General features: G+C 44.0%; 2 protein-coding genes across 4 annotated transcripts in view; both read right to left on the bottom strand.

Annotated features, from left to right (window-relative positions):
* LOC100933817 (short transient receptor potential channel 2) overlaps window positions 1-12,555 on the bottom strand; it is a 26,592-nt gene extending 14,037 nt beyond the window's left edge. The window contains exons 1-4 of the mRNA XM_012545387.3: window positions 12,470-12,555; window positions 10,370-11,089; window positions 8,186-8,392; window positions 3,392-3,556 (exon numbers count right to left, since the gene is read on the bottom strand). Of these exons, the coding sequence (XP_012400841.2) occupies window positions 3,392-3,556; window positions 8,186-8,392; window positions 10,370-11,089; window positions 12,470-12,484 (1,107 nt within the window). The 5' untranslated portion in view covers window positions 12,485-12,555. The remainder of the gene's footprint in view (window positions 1-3,391; window positions 3,557-8,185; window positions 8,393-10,369; window positions 11,090-12,469) is intronic.
* Window positions 11,355-17,407, bottom strand: part of LOC105749908 (short transient receptor potential channel 2) — a 22,391-nt gene continuing 16,338 nt past the window's right edge. Inside the window, exon 10 of one of the 3 annotated variants that reach the window (XM_012545388.2) lies at window positions 11,355-14,444. In XM_012545388.2, coding sequence (XP_012400842.1) covers window positions 14,182-14,444 — 263 coding nt within the window. In that variant the 3' untranslated portion in view covers window positions 11,355-14,181. Of the gene's footprint in view, window positions 14,445-15,268; window position 17,407 lie in introns of those variants that run through there. The other 2 variants (XM_031962026.1, XM_031962025.1) reach the window with 2 other exon arrangements.

The following is a 17,407-nucleotide window of genomic DNA, read 5'->3' as shown; positions in this document are numbered from 1 at the left end:
ATCTCTTCAAGTGATAAATGGTCAAAGGATATGAACAGACAATTCTCAGATGAAGAAATTGAAACTGTTTCTAGCCATATGAAAAGATGTTCCAAGTCATAATTAATCAGAGAAATGCAAATGAAGACAACTCTGAGATACCACTACACACCTGTCAGATTGGCTAAGATGACAGGAAAAAATAATGATGATTGTTGGAGGGGATGTGGGAAAACAGGGACACTGATGCATTGTTGGTGAAATTGTGAATACATCCAACCATTCTGGAGAACAATTTGGAACTATGCTCAAAAAGTTTATCAAACTGTGCACACCCTTTGATCCAGTAGTGTTACTACTGGGCTTATATCCCAAAGAGATACTAAAGAAGGGAAAGGGACTCGTATGTGCCAAAATGTTTGTGGCAGCCCTCTTTGTAGTGGCTAGAAACTGGAAAATGAGTGGATGCCCATCAACTGGAGAATGGCTGAATAAATTGTGGTATATCAATGTTATGGAATATTATTGTTCTGTAAGAAATGACCAACAGGATGATTTCAGAAAGGCCTGGAGAGACTTATATGAACTGATGCTGAGTGAAACGAGCAGGGCCAGGAGATCATTATATACTTCAACAACAATATTATATGATGACCAATTCTGATGAATGTGGCCATCCTATAGCAATGAGATGAACCAAATCAGCTCCAATAGAGCAGTAATGAACTGAACCAGCTACACCCAGCGAAAGAAATCTGGGAGATGACTATGAACCACTACATAAAATTCCCAATCCCTCTACCCTTGTCCACCTGCATTTTTGATTTCCTTCACAGGCTAATTATATACTATTTCAAAATCCAATTCTTTTTGAAAAGCAAAATAACTGTTTGGACATAGATACATATATTATATTTAATTTATACTTGAACAAATTTAACATGTATTGGTCAACCTGCCATCTGGGGGAGGGGGTGGAGGAAATGAGGGGAAAAAATTGGAACAAAAGGTTGGCAATTATCAATGTTGTAAAATTACCCATGCATAGAACTTTTAATAAAAAGCTATAATAAATAAATAAATTTTTTTAAAAAATCTCCTACTGAAGATCTCTTGTGAAGCCCACTACTTCCAGGTAGCTCATTCCTCTTTGGGATTACTTTAATCATCAGGGATATTTTCTTCCTATCAATCCTAAATATATTCTCTGTACAACTTTCCCAGCACTCCTTCCCAAACACACATTTCTCCTCTGAGGTCTAGCAGAATAAGTCCAATCCCTCTTTCATGGGACAGTCCTTCAAATACTTGAACACAATTATTCTGTGTTCCTACTAGGCCTGTATATCAGCAGTTTCTTTAAGCACACCTTTTAGGACGATGCAGCCTGACATGATATAAGCTCTTTTTGGCTGCACTGTTATACTGCTATTGATAATAATAATGATGATGATGATGATGACTGGCATTTATACAGAACCTAGTATATGCCAGATAGCGTACTAAGCACTTTATAAATATCATTTCATTTGATCCTTACAACTCCACAAGTTAGGTGCTGGTATTATCTCCATTTTACAGTTAAGGAAACTGAGGCAGAGTTTAAATGACTTACCAGGGGTCCCACAGCTAGTAAGTGTCTGAAAGCTAGATTTGGACTTAGGTATTCCTGAGTTCAGGCCCAACTATGAACTTCACAAGGTCTAGTTAAGGAGACAGGACTGGGAAAGATCAGTAACTCCAGGATACTTGTGCTAAGGACTCCATGGGAGACACGAACTGTGCTATGGGAGAGCTCTCTGATCTTATTATGAGAATGAGTGGCTTGATACCTACTTTTTTTAGCCATTTAACCCTGGTTCCTTTACCTCTTTAATTCTCAGTTTCACCCTATGTAAAATAGGGATAAGAGGAAAGTACCCTATATATCAGATGCTGCAAAAGCTTCTGAGGAAGTGGCAGGAGGCAGCATGTACCAGGCAGGACAAATTAGCACCAACACTTCAAAAGCCACCTCCTCTCAGACTCTGGTGGAGAAACAGCTGGGAATGGAACCTAAGAGCCCTGTTAAATGCGTGTCCCCAGGCCTCCAACCTCGCTATCAGTCTGGACCCTACAGTCATTCTGTTTGTCAGTGAATAAGAGAAAATGTTCTCAACTGAGACAATGGTTAGGGGGGAAGGCATGGGGAATCTGAAGAGGGATAGAAAGGTTTGGAAAATGGGGTGGAGCCAAGATGGCAGAGAGTAGATACATCTTTTTCTAAGCTCTTTCTCACCTCTCTTAGATCAACATCAGATCAGGGGGCAACCCTTGGGGAGGCAGGTCTGCCGTCTCTGCGACCACCAACACCTATCACCAGCCAATTGCTGCACACAGGCAGGTTTAGCCCATCAGCCTCAGGAGCAGCAGCAGGAATACCAGCCTCCCTCATCCTAGCAAATCTGTCACAGGCCTGGCATCTGTATCCATTCTCTAGGAATGTCCCCTATAAATTTCTTCTGCAGGGTCTTTTTGCAGCCCCTGCATCTCTCCTTAGCAGCCAAAGCTACTAAAAATCAGAAGTCTACTCACCAACACTCTTGGTTCAGTCAAAGGGTTTAACTTCAGAAAATGGTATAATTTGATTAGTGGAAATGACCTTTAAGAAGATGTATTAGTATGAACTTTCTCATTTCATTAGCTAAAGCCTCCTATCTATGTTCTCTCCACCAAATGGAATATGAAGCATCTTGTTTCTGTTTGCACCCTCAGTGCCTCTCGCAGTGTTCTGTACCTAGCAAGTGCTTAATCGGTGCTTTTTCATTAATGTCATTCATTGAGATAAATGTGAGTTATCATCAATCAATCCATAGACATTTACTAAGCACTCACCATATGCCAGGCATTCTGCCAAAATCTGGGAACTCAAGGAGAGACAAAAACATAGTCTTTGTTCTCATTACCTTCCTCACAGAAGGTGGTTATTGGCACTCTGAAAAAATTGATTTGTAACCTGGGAGTGCTCCAGAAGAGGAAGCTGCTATTTTTAGGTTAGAAAGGGGGAGATTAGAATGGGCAAGGCAATTAGAGAGGGCTTTCTGGAGGAGGTGAGAGCTAGGCTGCAACCTGAAGGTCAGAAAGGACATGGTACTGAGCACCAGTGATCAGGGGAAAGAACTTGGAGTCATGGGACCTGAGTTCAAATCCTGGGTCAGCACTTAATGTGACCTTGGCCAAATAAATTAGCCTTTCTGGGTTTCAGTTTCCTCATGTGTAAAAGGAGGGAGTTTGACCAGATGACTTTCAAGGTCTGTTTCTAGCTTTAGGTCCATGATTCTAACCCCTTGTTAAACTGATTTACATGGAACAACTTCTATCCTGAGAGGGGAGAGAAAGAATGGAGAATGGGGAGCAGGCAAAGCATACCTACCCTTGACTTGGGTGCCAGCCAGTAGCCCAGGCAGAGGAAGGGCATGGTGAGAAAGATGATGAAGGAGACAAAGAGCTTCCAGGCTGTGGTACTGCCCCTCCAGCCCGCTAGATTTCCACACCAGATGGAGGAAAGGACCTGCTGGCAGATGGGGTGGGCTACAAACTGAACACAGATAGCAGAGTTAGGAGATGACCAGGGTCTTCCCACCATGGCCCTACCCAATCCTCCCCCCTGAGGCTGTCCTTTGACTCTAAACCCCAAGAGACCTAAAGGGGAGGAAGGAAAGAGATCAGAAAAGCCTAGGGACTATGGCTTAGGGTGTTGTTAATGAGGTAGAACTTGGGATAAAGTAAGAAGACTGGAGGCTGAGGAGCTGGTGGGGACTGAATTTAAGTGGGGTCAGTAACAGCAAGAGGGCTAGGCTGACTTTAGGTACTTAGTGTTTTTGCAACTCAGTTTCCTCACCTTCAAAATGAGAGGCTTAAAACCATGGAAAGATAAATATGAAGGGATAAAAAAAGTTCAAGAAGATTTAAATGAATTCATGAACAGTGAAATAAATAGAATCAGGAAAATAATATACACAATGACTACAACAATGCAAACAGAAGGAACAACAAAACTGAAGAAGTGTTTTCTCACCTTAGGGTCAATTATAGTTATTAAGCAATATTAACTCTAATTGACCCTGAGGTGAGAAAATACTTCTTCTTCCATTCATTACAGAGGTGGTGAAATATGGGTGTTGCATATTATGCTTACTATCAGGCAAAACTAAATGAATTGCTTGATTTTGATGAACTGATTTTTTTTTTTCTTTCTTATAAGAGAAAACTCAATGGGTTGGGGGAAGAAGAAAGATCTATTTGGAAATGAATGTGGTATAAAAATAAAAAGTTCCAATTAAAAATTTAAATTAAAGTGTATCTGTTCTAGCTCCAAATTTTACAATTTTGATTTTTGGTCAATCAATAAGCAATGAGGATATTAAAAAAGACAAAACACAGTTCATTTTGAGTTTAATGAGCTCACAGTCTAAGGGAAAGAGGAGGGAAAAGACAAAATAAGAAAATGAACTACTACATACAGGATCACTGGTAAGTCACCAATAAAAAGAAGACTGTAGCATTAAAGGGAATCAGGGAAAAAAAAAATTTATAAAAGATGGAATTTTAGTTGGAACTTGAAGAAAACCAGGAAGTAGAGAGTAAGAGGGAGAATGTTCCAAGTATAGGAGACAACAGTGAATGAGAGGAAAAGGGAAGAGACAAAAGGAGAAAATGAACTACTACATACAGGATTACTAGTAAATCATCAATAAAAGGAAGGCTCTAGCATTAAAGGGAATCAGGAAAGATTTTTTTTTTGTAGAAAATGAGATTTTAGTTGGGACTTGAAGGAAACCAGGAAGGAGAGAGTAAAAGGGAGAATGTTTCAAATATGGGAGACAATCAGTAAAAATGCTTGGGCTTGGGAAATGGAATACCTTGTTCAAGGAAAAGCAAGGTCAGTGTCACTGTATTAGAGAAAACCTAAGGTGAGTAAAGTATAAAGTGCCTGGAAAAGGGGGAGAGAGCTACTTTATGATAGACTCTGAATACCAAACAAAGGATTTTGTATTTGCTGCAGAAGGTGAAAAGGCACTGCAGTTATTCAACAAGGGTGACGTCATCAGACTTGTTCTGTAGGAAAATCAATTTGACAACAGAGTGGAGAAAGGACTGCAGTGAAGCTATTGTGGCAGGGAGACTGTAATAATGGCAAGCTACTGTATCTGATGTGAGTGATTAGGGCCTGCACCAGGGAGGTAGATTGGAAAGAATGATTTCAAAGGTAGAAATAAGACTTGGCAACAAAATGGATTTTGAAAGGCTCTTAGATGATACTTAGATTGCAAGCCTGGGTGACTGGAAGGATGGTGGTATCCTCAATAGTAATAGGGAAGTTCAGAGAGGGGAGGGTTTGGTGGAAAAAATTATCAACTTAGTTTTAGACATAATGAATTTAAGATTTCTTTTTCTTTTTTTTTTTTTAATTTAAGATTTCTATGAACATCCAGTTGGAGATATCCAAAAGGTGATTGGAATATGAGATTAGAGGTTGGTAGAGAGGTCAGGGCTGGGAATTAGATCTGAGAATCATTTGTACAGAGATGGTACTTTAATCTATTAGATGACCAAGATAAATAGTATAGTGAGAGAAAAGGATCCAGGATAGAGCCTTGGAAGACACCCAGAATACAGGACAAAGTTATAGGCCAGCAGAGTGAGAAGGAATAGTTAGGTAAATAGGAAAAAAAAGGAGACAGCAATGTAATGAAAATCTAAAGGGAAGAAGGTAAAGATGATTAAAAAGTAGATTACAGTTAAAGCCCACAGAAAGGTCAAGAGGGATAAAGACTGAGAAAAGACTGCTAGACTTAATTAAGAGATCGCCAATACCTTTAGAGAAAACAGTTTTGAGTAAATGACAAGCTCAGAAGCCATGTTATAGAAAGTTAAGAAGAAAATGAGAGTAAAGGAAGTAGAAACACCAATTGTAAATAGTCTTCTCAAAGAGTTTAGCCACAAAATGGAACAAGTGAGATGACAGCTGTCAGGGACAAATGAAGAACTTTTGATGATGGGGTAGGACATGAGCAATTTGTAGGAATTAAAGAAACAGCCAACAGAAAAGATAAATGAGAGTGAGAATGATAATGAGGGGAATCTGGTGAAAAAGACAGTGAAATGATTTGATTTGTTTATGTGAAGGGGTCAGTCTTGGCAAGAAAAAGAGTTACCTCTCCATGTAAGACAGAGGTGATAGAGAGCATAAATGGATGTAAAATGAGGAAGGAAGAAAAAGAGGGATCTCAGAAAATGATTACAATTTTCTCCGTGTGAGACTTACATGAACTGATACTGAGTGAAATGAGCAGAATCAGGAGATCATTATATACTTCAACAACAATACTATATGATTAATTCTGATGGATGTGGCCCTCTTCAACAATGAAATGAACCAAATGAGTTCCAATAGAGCAGTAATGAACTGAACCAGCTACACCCAGTGAAAGAACTCTGGGAGATGACTATGAACTACTACATAGAATTCCCAATCCCTCTATTTTTGTCCTCCTGCATTTTTGATTTCCTTCACAGATTAATTGTACACTATTACAAAGTCTGATTCTTTTTGTACAGCAAAATAACTGTATGGACATGTACACATATATTGTGTTTAACTTATACTTTAACATATTTAACATTGGTCAACCTGCCATCTGGGGGAGGGGGTGAGGGAAGGAAGGGAAAAATTGGAACAAAAGGTTTGGCAAATGTCAATGCTGAAAAATTACTTATGCATATAACTTGTAAATAAAAAGCTATAATAATAATAATAATAAAACAACAATTTTCTCCGTGAAATATGATATAAATAAATAAGCTAAGAGGATGGAGAAAAACAAAGATATGGTAGTTTTGAGGAGAGGTGAAAAGGTTTGGGAAAAGGGTCTGTGATGAGTGGGATAATGAGTTGAATAGGGAAGTTTAAAAGGATTGCCTTGTGGCAATGAGGGACCGGTTGAGATTATACAACAGATTTATTGTAGATCCATCCACTGCAGCTTCTTTGTTCATCAGAATGTTAAAAAGAGCAAAGGCATCAGATGGTGGTAATATTATTAGGCTGAGGTTCATCAGGGCTAGATGATAGGATAAAAGAGTCTGATATTAGAAAGAAGAAGACAGTATGGAGTTGAACTGGCTCATTAATGGGTCAAGATGGAGGAAGAGGAAGAAGGTAGCCAGAGCTGGAGGAATTGCTGGTCACAATGAAAACTAAGAACAGGATTTGGGGTTGCAAGGCAAAGGGAGAAGTGGAAGGATAACAAATTGCAATCGGATTTCAGAGTTTATGAACCTAGGTGGAACACTTGAGGGTGATGGCCAAAACAGAGATATGCGTGACCATCTCTTTGTATCTGAGGCAGGGTGGAGGAGTCATGGGAAATGACTAAATAGAAGACTTGGAAGTTAAGAGTGCTTGAGGGAGTATCAGTATGTATGTTGATGTCCCCTTGTAGGAGGGTAGGAGTTGGGGAGGAGGGATCAGTCAGGCCCTATTGCTATTTGTCCTGAACTCATTGAGGAAACAAGGAAATTTTGATTGACTGACAGTTATGGATTGAGTGAATCACAAAAGAAGAAAGGTTACTGAGTGATGGAGGGAGAGAGGAAGTAAAGCGGCAATGGGGAACAAGAAATATTCCAACTCCTTCATCTCAACTGGTGGATCCTGGAAAGGGTGAAAGTGTAGTCAGTGCTGAAGAAGGTGGCCAAGAGCCAGAAGATGGTGGGAAAGGAAACTGAGAGCGAGTTTGTCAGTTATGAAGCAGGGATTCCAGAAGAGCACAGTGGAAAGGGAAGGTGCCCTTAGAGGGGGACACTGGCATATTTGGGCTGATGGGGGGGTGCAGGTTAAGTCAAACTTAGGTTCTCTTGTCTTAGGCATAGGAAGAAGGAAGTGGGGCTAGACAGGATGAGGGAGAGCTAGGAATAGGGAGGGTAAAGGGAAGGCCAAAATTGAGGGTGAGAGCAGGGGATCAGAACATGGTAGGGTTGAAGGTTGCCTGGGTTAGGGTCTGAGAATTAGGAATAGCTTGGGGCTATTGCTAGTGGGGGAAGGGTTAGGGTCCGGGCTGGGGTTCAAGGAGTCTTGATGATGGAGGGGCTAGTTTCAGGTAGGGTCCCAAGCTGGGTAGGGGAGAGGGAGAGAGGAGAATGGGACAGGGGAACAGAATCTGACCCGCTTTTGGTTGTAGTTGACGGCTAGGCGCAGGCGGGCCAGGTTGGGGATTCCCTCCTCAAAGGCCTGGCCCAGGCCCTCGGCCTCAGTCTCACTGTCTTCGCCCAGGTCATTGAGTACGGCAGTGACCTCACTCTGGTTGCGGCACATTCCGAGCAGCTCAAATCCATAGTCCTGGCTCAGCTGCTCCAGGGCGATGTACTCGGGCTAAGAGATGGGAGAGAGGTGGCCTGAGTCTCCCAAGACCACAACAGTTTTAAGTCTGCTCGACTGCTGGACAAAGCCTGGAGTCTCTGCTTTAACCTGCCTATGTCTGCTCTGCCCTAGGCCCTTCATCCTTCTGCCTTCAGCCCGGCTTATCTCTATTCAAACTACTTTCTGTCACCCACCACCAGGACCCCTAGCCAAGGAGGCAGGATATCTGGGGCATGAGGAAACACTTTGCTCCACAAATTCGGGGGGGCCTGTCCCTAATGATCTCCTTGGAAAGTATTGGGTGAAAGCAATGGACATGTTTATGTTGAAGAGATTCAAATGAAAAACAGCTATTTTCAAGTAACTGAAAGGCCACCAAGTAGAACAATCAATCACTAAACATTAAGTGCCTACCATATGCCAGACACTGCTAAGCTTCGGAAGAATTAGATGGGTCATGCTTAGCTCCCAAAGCACCAGGAACAAGGGGGTAATGTCATCTACTGGAAGAATTTATCTCCACATAGAAAAAAGCTTCCCAAAATCAACCATTTAAAAATACAATGGCCATTCTCAGTAAAGATTGATGGGGAACATCACCGAATGACTTCAAGTCAGCAACAGTATGAGGATTCTTTTTCAGGTATCCCTAGATCAGAGTAAAAGCCCCTTAAAGGTCTCTCTAATTCAGGAGAGCCCTTCTTTGCTTTTGTGATGTTGTTGCTATAGCAGAATATTAAGGGGAAGAGGGCTGAGCCTTAGCTCTTCCTCCAATAAGGCAGAGATTCTTTGAAAGAAGAAAACCCCCCAAAGCTGATGGTGGACTTGTGAAACCCAAGGTCCTTCTTCCAGATGAAGGTCACAGCTGGGGTTGGTGAACCCTGGGAAGCCAAATAATGTGTCTAATCAGTGGAGGACGTCTAGACTAGAACTTTGACAGTATGGTATATCTAACTCAAAGGGTGCTGACCAATTTTCACCCCAGAGGAATGAGGATGATATATACCTCCCTTTTCTCCCTAGACAGGTAGCAAACTACAGGTTGGAATGAGAAATAGGCTGCCGGACATAATCAATGTGTCACTTTGTTTAATTACGCCTCAGTTTTTCATGGGAGGATTCTACTGTCAGGGCAGTTATTGGGGAAGGATATCAACGTAAAGAGAAGCCTTTTATATAGAGGTATCTGCGTATCTGAAGGGCTGTCAAATGGAAGAATAAATCAATAAACATGTATTGAGTGCCTATTATATGTACCAGGTACTGCGCTGAATACTGGAAGAACTCAACATGCACGTGTACAGATAGGGATACTCATGTGTCCTTTCTCATTTTAACAAGAGACTCCCTTGTGTAATTGATATTTGCACACAACGTACACATCCGTATGCACCTGTGATTTTGGATGTCATGTATGTTTATGGGGTGTCCCAAGTTTAGTGCAGCTTTAATACTTGAGAGTTTAAGTTGGGGCTCCCTATATAATATACATGACATTTATTACAGGGTGCGTGATTGTGTTATTAAATGTGCATGTAAAAGAGACTTCAGCAGCTCATATCGGGGCCTTAGTTACCCCCGCTTCAAAAAGGAGAGGGTCACTGCTGCCTTGCCTACCCGGAAGGTGGGAAAGACTAGGCCAAGTCCCTCCGTCACAGAGCCTCAGGGTCTACTGGGTCCCCGAAAAGGAGTGCCCTCCGTGGCCGAGAGCCTTCCGGGGGTGGGGCCTGCTTTGGTGTGTGAGGGCTCTTCCCTCTTGTGATCAGCCAAGTTCAAGTTCAAGTCTGCTTCCTGCGGCAGCCTTCCGCAAGCCTGGGCCCTGTGACCCCTCTCCCGGATCAACACCTACCGCGGCATCGCCAGCCGCGCCCACCTCTCCCTGGCCAGCCAGGACGCCATGCTGGCCGCCTTGGGCAGGGGCTCTCCCCGCTCCCCGCGGGCGGGGGCAGGGGCCTGCCTGCGCTCGCACCCGGACGCCCGGAGACCCACCTTGAACTCGGGCTCCTTGCGGGCCAGCCTCCTGAGCTCGCGGCTGAGCTGGAAGGCGGCCAGCATGGCGTCCTGGCTGGCCAGGGAGAGGTGGGCGCGGCTGGCGATGCCGCGGTAGGTGTTGATCCGGGAGAGGGAGAACTTGAGCAGGTCGTAGCGGCGGCCGTTGCCGCACTCCAGACAGGGACAGGAGACGGGGTGGGGCCGCGCGATGGCGTGGCCCTGGCTCATCAGCAGCTGGGCGATCTCGTACAGGTCCTTCTGACAGGCCAGCGTGAGCGGCGTCACGCCGGGGGCGAAGCGAGAGCCGTCTATGGAGGAGTCGAAGAAGGCCAGCGAGAAGGACTTGGTGTCCACCTTGCGGCCTTTCTCGCGCTCCAGCCTGGCCAGCAGGCGGCGCACCACCGCGGGCTGGTTTGTGTCTACCGCCACCAGAAGGGCCTCGTGGATTTGCCGGAAGTCAAATCTGACCCGGGCCAGCAAAAGCTCGGTGATGGCTTCGTGGCCCAGGCGGATGGCCAGGTTCAGAGCCTCTCTCCAGGAGCGGTCCTCCGCCTCCTCCAGCTGACGCTGGGGGCCGCCCCCGGCCCCGCTCGCCTCGGTGCCCGCCGCTTCCAGCAGCTGCTGCACCAGGCCCAGCCGGCCCCCCTGGATAGCGCCGAGCAGGGGCGCGGGAAAGCGGAGTTTCCGGTTCACGATCTCGTTCCAGTTGGGTTGGGGCTAGAGGAAAGGAGATGCCAAGAATTCTGATTGTGCCAACCCCTGCCCCAGGAGCCTTCAGCCCCACTCTTCCCTCTCCCACCTCCTGACCTGGGATGCGTTTTCCCACACACTGATGACGACTCCTCTCCCCCGTGTAGTCAGTCTTTTCCTGACTACCCCATTTGTCTCCAACAAGTGACTCAAGCCCTCTCCTACTACCTCCCAAGTTCCAACCCCCCCCCCCCCCAACTACGCCTTCAGCAATAATACAAGGAGCTATAAATAAGATTTCTTACGTTTTATTTTGTAAAGGATAGGAGTCAGGACTCAGATTTCTCTATGCACTTCGGTGGCTTAAAAACAAATTTTTTTTTTTAAAGACCAGATCTCCTTATCTTATCCAGGGGCCACATACAGAAGCCCGATTCCATTGTGATCTACCCAGCTTTGACCTCCTATTTCTGAACTAGGCTCCCCTTTAGGCAACCTGATGCTCCCTCCCCCCTAACTCCTGAGGGATCACTACATGAGCACCAAACTTAGTGGAGTGGGAGCACCCAACAGCATAGCCCTGCTGTGTTGCTATATACTATACCTGCTATTCAGAACTAACAAGTTCAAGATCCACCAGCCTCAGAATCTTTGGCAACAAAGAATACAAGTATGCACCACCATGCCCAGCTCTATGTACCTCTGTATTTCACTCAACCCAACCTAACTTAGGGCCTCATGGGAAGAGAGGGAGATAAACTAAATTACAGAAGGTTCTATGAACAAAGATTGACAGGCCTGCCTACCTCTTCCTTCCCTTGATGGCTACTTGATATAATGGGCTACGAGCTTAGACCCCTGGCTGCCAAAGCTCTGCTCCCCAAGGTGCCTTCCACTGTTAAAGCTGAAACCCTGGTACCAGTCCCTGAATGAGCCTAGGCCAGAAATGATCTCTGCAGCTGCCCCTTTTCTAGGGACAAGCAAGTATAAGTTGAAATAGTGAGGATACTACTCCCTGTTGTTGTTTCTTGCCAGCTGCTTCTCCTCTACCCCAGTGAATCCCTGGAGTTCTCCAGTCCAAGGCCTCCTCCCTGAAGTTGAAACAAACAGGTACACAGTAGCCCATAGCTTCTGGAAATTGCTATCCTGGGTCCTTTTCCAAACCCTCCAGTACCTTCCCCCAAACAGGACCCCAACATTTCTAGGTCTATATCCCCTCTTGTCCTTAGTTTTGTCACTCTCTAACTCTAAATTGAAAAGATGAAGGGGTCTCCAATCTCCCCCAACCAAAAAAAATTCAGTTCTGGTCTAGTAGCTGACTTTCTTTCTGGGAGAGCAGGCCCTATGCTGAGATTTCATGAGATCTTCAATGAAGCCATGGAAAGGGGCAGTGGCAAAGTTCCTTACCGTGAGAGAATCCATGGCTTATACCTTTCTGGTCTTCTTTTTCTGTTTGCTCCCTTTGGGATGCCCAACACTTTCTTATGCACCCAGACCCCGCCCTAGGCTGGGCCCTGCCCCCTACCAAGACCAGCTGCGCCCCATCCTCTGCTCCAGCTTTGCCCCTCAGAGACCTGGAGATCAAACACGTGTATTAGAGCAAGTTTGAGGTGGAGGGGAGGGCAGGCCAAACATGGCACAGCAACTGGGGAAGAACAGCAGGATGGGAGGAAGCTTGGCTGGGTCCTTTGAGCACAAGCATAGAGGTTGTTTAATCCTACTTGTGCCCAAATCCTCAAAAAGTGGTCATTCAGCTTCTAAGACCACTAGTAATGGGCAATGCAATACCTTTCCAGAGTCCATTTTAGTTTAGGAAAACAATGCCATTTTCAAAATGTTTTTCCTTTTATTAAAGGGAATCTTGTTTTCTCTGTACCTTCCTATCATTGGTCCTAGTTCTGCCTTTAACCAGTCCCCATATGGGAAAGTTTCCAGACCTCTCTGCATCTTGGTTGCCACATGATAAATGTTTAATAAATGCTTTTAAAATTTATTCATTCATTTGAACTTTCCCAGTACTTTGTCTAATTTTATGTCCACTATCATTTCACCCATAGATTAAAGGTTGAGGAGCTGGTGATGAAAAGAAGTCAATTAGAAGAGGAGAAGAAAAATCTTGAGATGCAGCTTGAACCTGCTTCAGCTTGAACCTTCCTCCTCCAGTCCTTCTTGGAGACATCCATGTGGCTCAATGTCCAACTGTTCTTATCTCAGTATGGGCCTGAGGGAGGGAAGGGCCCTTTCTTAGGGGAGCCCTCTCCCCACTGCTCTGCTTCTCCTTGTGGGCTTTCTCCTCCTCATAGTTGTTTCTGTTCCATCATCCCCTTGTCCCATTAGGCTACTGGAGGCAAAAGAGGGAAGCTTTCTCCAAGTCTGTCTCTAATACTTTGTGAAGATTACTGCCTATTGTTTACAAATCAGTTTTCAGACTATGACATAACTTGCAGGGTACCTGCAAAAAGCCTGCAATACTGAGAAGTGCAGATAATAATCTCTTAGTTAAAAATGAGCAAACTGAGATCCAATAGATTTCATGAGTTACTCAGGTCACACAGTCAGACCACTAATTAAAAGGCATCTTGGACTGTTCTGACTTGCAGCTCCCCAGAGGACCTGGAGTTAAACATGAGGTTTTTGCATTAAAAAAAAAAATTCTTCACTGTTTCTTCCTCCCTTGCAACATGGCAAACACAGGGTTAATATTGCAGTACATGTTCTGCCGCATTGTAGAATCATTTCAAACAAGGCTGAGTTCCTTTCCTCCTACCAGGGGGGAGGGGCACCAGGCAGAACACCATAGCCCAAGTCTGTTTATCCATTAATCTAAATTGACTTCCCTTGGAGAGAGGCAGAACTGTCGGCAGAGAACGAGTATCCTAGCAACAATTGTCATGGCAACCCAGAATAATAATGAAGCTGAGCCTAATGTTATCAGCAATCCCACAGGTCTGAGTTCTGCCATTTCATGCTTTTCCATAACCAAGGGTAAAATAAAAATGGAAGTGGGGGGAGGGCTGGGACCCCTAGCCTCAAGGACTTAGCTTGTAGCATGTACCTCCACCTTCCTGGAATCTAGCAGAATGGCTGGGTGTAGGAAATCAAAGCATGTAGGGCAAGGTCTAGTCCAGGCTCATCCAAGGATTCTCAGGGGGTTCCCCACACCTGCTGGCATGCCATGCCACCTCCCTCACTGGGAAATAGCACTGGCAGATGGGGCATTGCACCCAGGGGGGTGGTGGTGTGATCTCCAGAGAGGGCTCAGGGTGCAATGAAGATGGAGTCCAAGATGGGGACGAGGAGGAAGAGGGTGAGCCTGGATGAGGCGGGGAGCTCTCTCCACAGGTGGCAGCATGGAGGGGAAGGTCTTTAAAGGTGAAAGACCCTAGGAAAGAGGAAAGAAAGGGTGGAGGAATCAACAAAACTGGCATGTTTTTTCATGGAAATGAAAACCTGCACTAAGCCAAAGTCCAGAGTGAGGGAGAAAAGAGTTCCTTAGCAAAGAAAAAGCTAACCTAGCTGTGGGACTCTGAATCAGAGATGCATACCCCATCCTGCCAGGCTTTGACCTCCAGCTAACATAGCTGCAGCATCTCCCCAGGCACGAAACTGAAGCAGGGGCTGCTTCTTTTCCTGTTCCTGACTTACCCACAATCTGGCCAACATGGAGTTTCATTTATATACAGCAAGTGCTCAGTAACTACATGCTGACCCATTCTTATAGTTCTTGAAATCCCTGCTCCATTAGGAAGCCTTCCAACACTAAGTCTAGATTCAAAGCAATGTTCCTTTCTTGGATGACCTGAGCTCTATGAATATGTATCACACCTTTCTGAACTGGACTAGATTATAGTCATTTACTTCCCACTTATCAGACTTGTTTCTTTCCTATATATTCCCTAGCAAAAAGCCTCAAAGCTTCTTCATCTCTGCCTGTGGATACTGTACCCCCATCCTTCATGGTCTAGCACAAATGCCATTTATACCATGATGATAACAGTCCACACTTAAAACAGTTCTTCAAGGTTTTTGGAGCATTTTACATAATTTATCTCACTTCAACCATACAATTATCTTTTGAGAGATATTATTATTCCCATTTTACTGTTAAGACGCAAGCTTAGAGAGAGACGCAAGCTTAGAGAGCTTAAGGGCTCCACCCAGAATCACAGAGCACGTAGGTACCAAGTCTAAAGCAAACATCCGCCATTTTACCGCATTGTCTCTGTAAAGCATTCCTTGATCAATCAACAGAGCCATCTGCTGGAGACCATGAATAGTAGCTTTCTGATACTTTGAAGAATAAAACTCATAAAAAGGAAACTACTATTGTCAATCAATTGACAAATATGTATTGGGAGCCTACTACTTGCTAGACACTGCGTTGAGTGTTGGGAATACGAATATAAAAACTGAAACAAGCACTTCCTCAAAGTTCTTCCCCTTTGTCAGGGGTGACCATGGGTATATATGCAAGCAAAGGCACAATAAATAAATATGAAGTAGTCTTGGGCGGGGCACTGGAGCTTGGATAGAACCTTAAAGGAAATGAGGGGACTCTGTAAAAAGCGAGAGGGGAGCACTTAGGGGAGAATCCATGCAAAGACTCCAGCTCTGAAATCCCAAGTGCAAAGAACAAAGAGAGAACTAGTTTGGATGGATAGTAGAGTGAAAAGGGGAGACATGTATAAGGAAGCCAGAAAGATGGGGAGGCTTAAAGCAGGGAGACCATTGTAAAATTGTGGGCAAGAAGTAATGAATAACTGAAGTGGGGGGGGGGGGGGGGTGTGAGTATAAAGTAGGGATTAAATGAGAGTGATGTAGCAAAGATAGAAATGACAAGACTAGACAACTGTTTGGACACTTGAGAATGAAGCTGAGAGTATAAAATGAAGAAACTGGAAGAATGGTGCTATTTTCAACAGAAATATGGAAAATTTTTGATGATGAGTAAGTTTGAGAGAATAAACTGAGTACAATACATGTTAAGTGCAAACTGGTACATGAGATTCAAGGGGGAAATATGACAAACTGAAAAGATGAAGAAAAGTTTCAGGGACATTTCATAGATTCTAGAGTTGGAAAAGTCCACTGAGGACCAATAATTCAACACATACCTAAATAGGATGTTCTACCTGTCCTCAACAGCTCCCCTTTAGACCTTTGCTTGGAGATCTCCAGAAAGGTTTTTTTTTTTTTTTTTTTCTTTTACCGCATTGTCTCTGTAAAGCATTCCTTGATCAATCAACAGAGCCATCTGCTGGAGACCAAGAATAGTAGCTCAGTAATTCATAACCCATTACGTAATGCTGTTTAGAATTCAGTGAGGAACTGAAATCAAGCTCAATAACCTGTACAGGTTTTGCTTTCTTCCTGCTTCTGAGAACCAGGAAGCTTGCTCCCCTCTGGTTCTGCCCCATGATCTTCAAAGATCATTAGCAGGAATTCAACACTTTCCCCCTCTCCCCTCCTGGTGTACTCTTTTACTATCCTGGGGCACAGTTCATCTGGGCCTCAAGGCATGCATTCATCTTACCTCTTCCTTATCTTGGATATCCACTCCCTATTTGTCACGTTTTCTATCCTCTGTCATACAAAAATCATTCTTCTTGGAAGGGAAGGGGAAGTCAGATAGATGCCTGTCTGGCTACAGTCATTCACCATTTCATCCACCCTGTGCCCTATCCCTTCTCTGAGTCTCCTTTCCTAATAATAAATCCTTCTTACTGTCTTGGTTTCTTTACTAGACTTGGTTCACTTGAGTTTTATCACATCTGACAATGTTCTTATAGGACTGGCTCACACTTGTCACTGGTTCTTGTTTCCATTTCCTATGTTTTTTGTTTGTTTTTTTAATCTGAGTTGGAGGGAGAGCTCATCATTCCCCTTAGACAATTCCTCCTCCTTTATGTAAAAATTCTAATTGCTAGTCCTCTTCAGCTTTTAGAGCCTGTATCTTATACTTCTCAGGGATGTTATGAGAATAAAAGTCAGATACTTGCAAACTACCTCCACAAGGTCTGGAACTTAGGAGGTGCTACATCACTATGTATTTTCTTTCAGGTATCTCCCATTAAACATATGACTCTCAGGCACAGGGGCTTGTATTGTACCTTTATTTGTATTCATGGTGCTCAGCATGATGCCTGTTACTTAATATATACTGGTTGACTTAACTTGGCATGGGATCCTGTCAATCCCTTTTCTGATCTCTTGGAAAGCTGCTCTTCAGCAATATATGATGCATGTCAGACTGTCCGGCTTTCTCTTCTCTCCCAAACTCTTAAGTTGAAGTGGTCACTTCTTCCTAAGGTGCCTAATGACTTTCATCTCAACAGCTATTTGCTC

The sequence above is a fragment of the Sarcophilus harrisii genome, chromosome 3, assembly GCF_902635505.1.
Source record: "Sarcophilus harrisii chromosome 3, mSarHar1.11, whole genome shotgun sequence".
NCBI classification, from domain to species: domain Eukaryota; kingdom Metazoa; phylum Chordata; class Mammalia; order Dasyuromorphia; family Dasyuridae; genus Sarcophilus; species Sarcophilus harrisii.
This window is presented reverse-complemented; position numbering and strand designations above follow the sequence as displayed.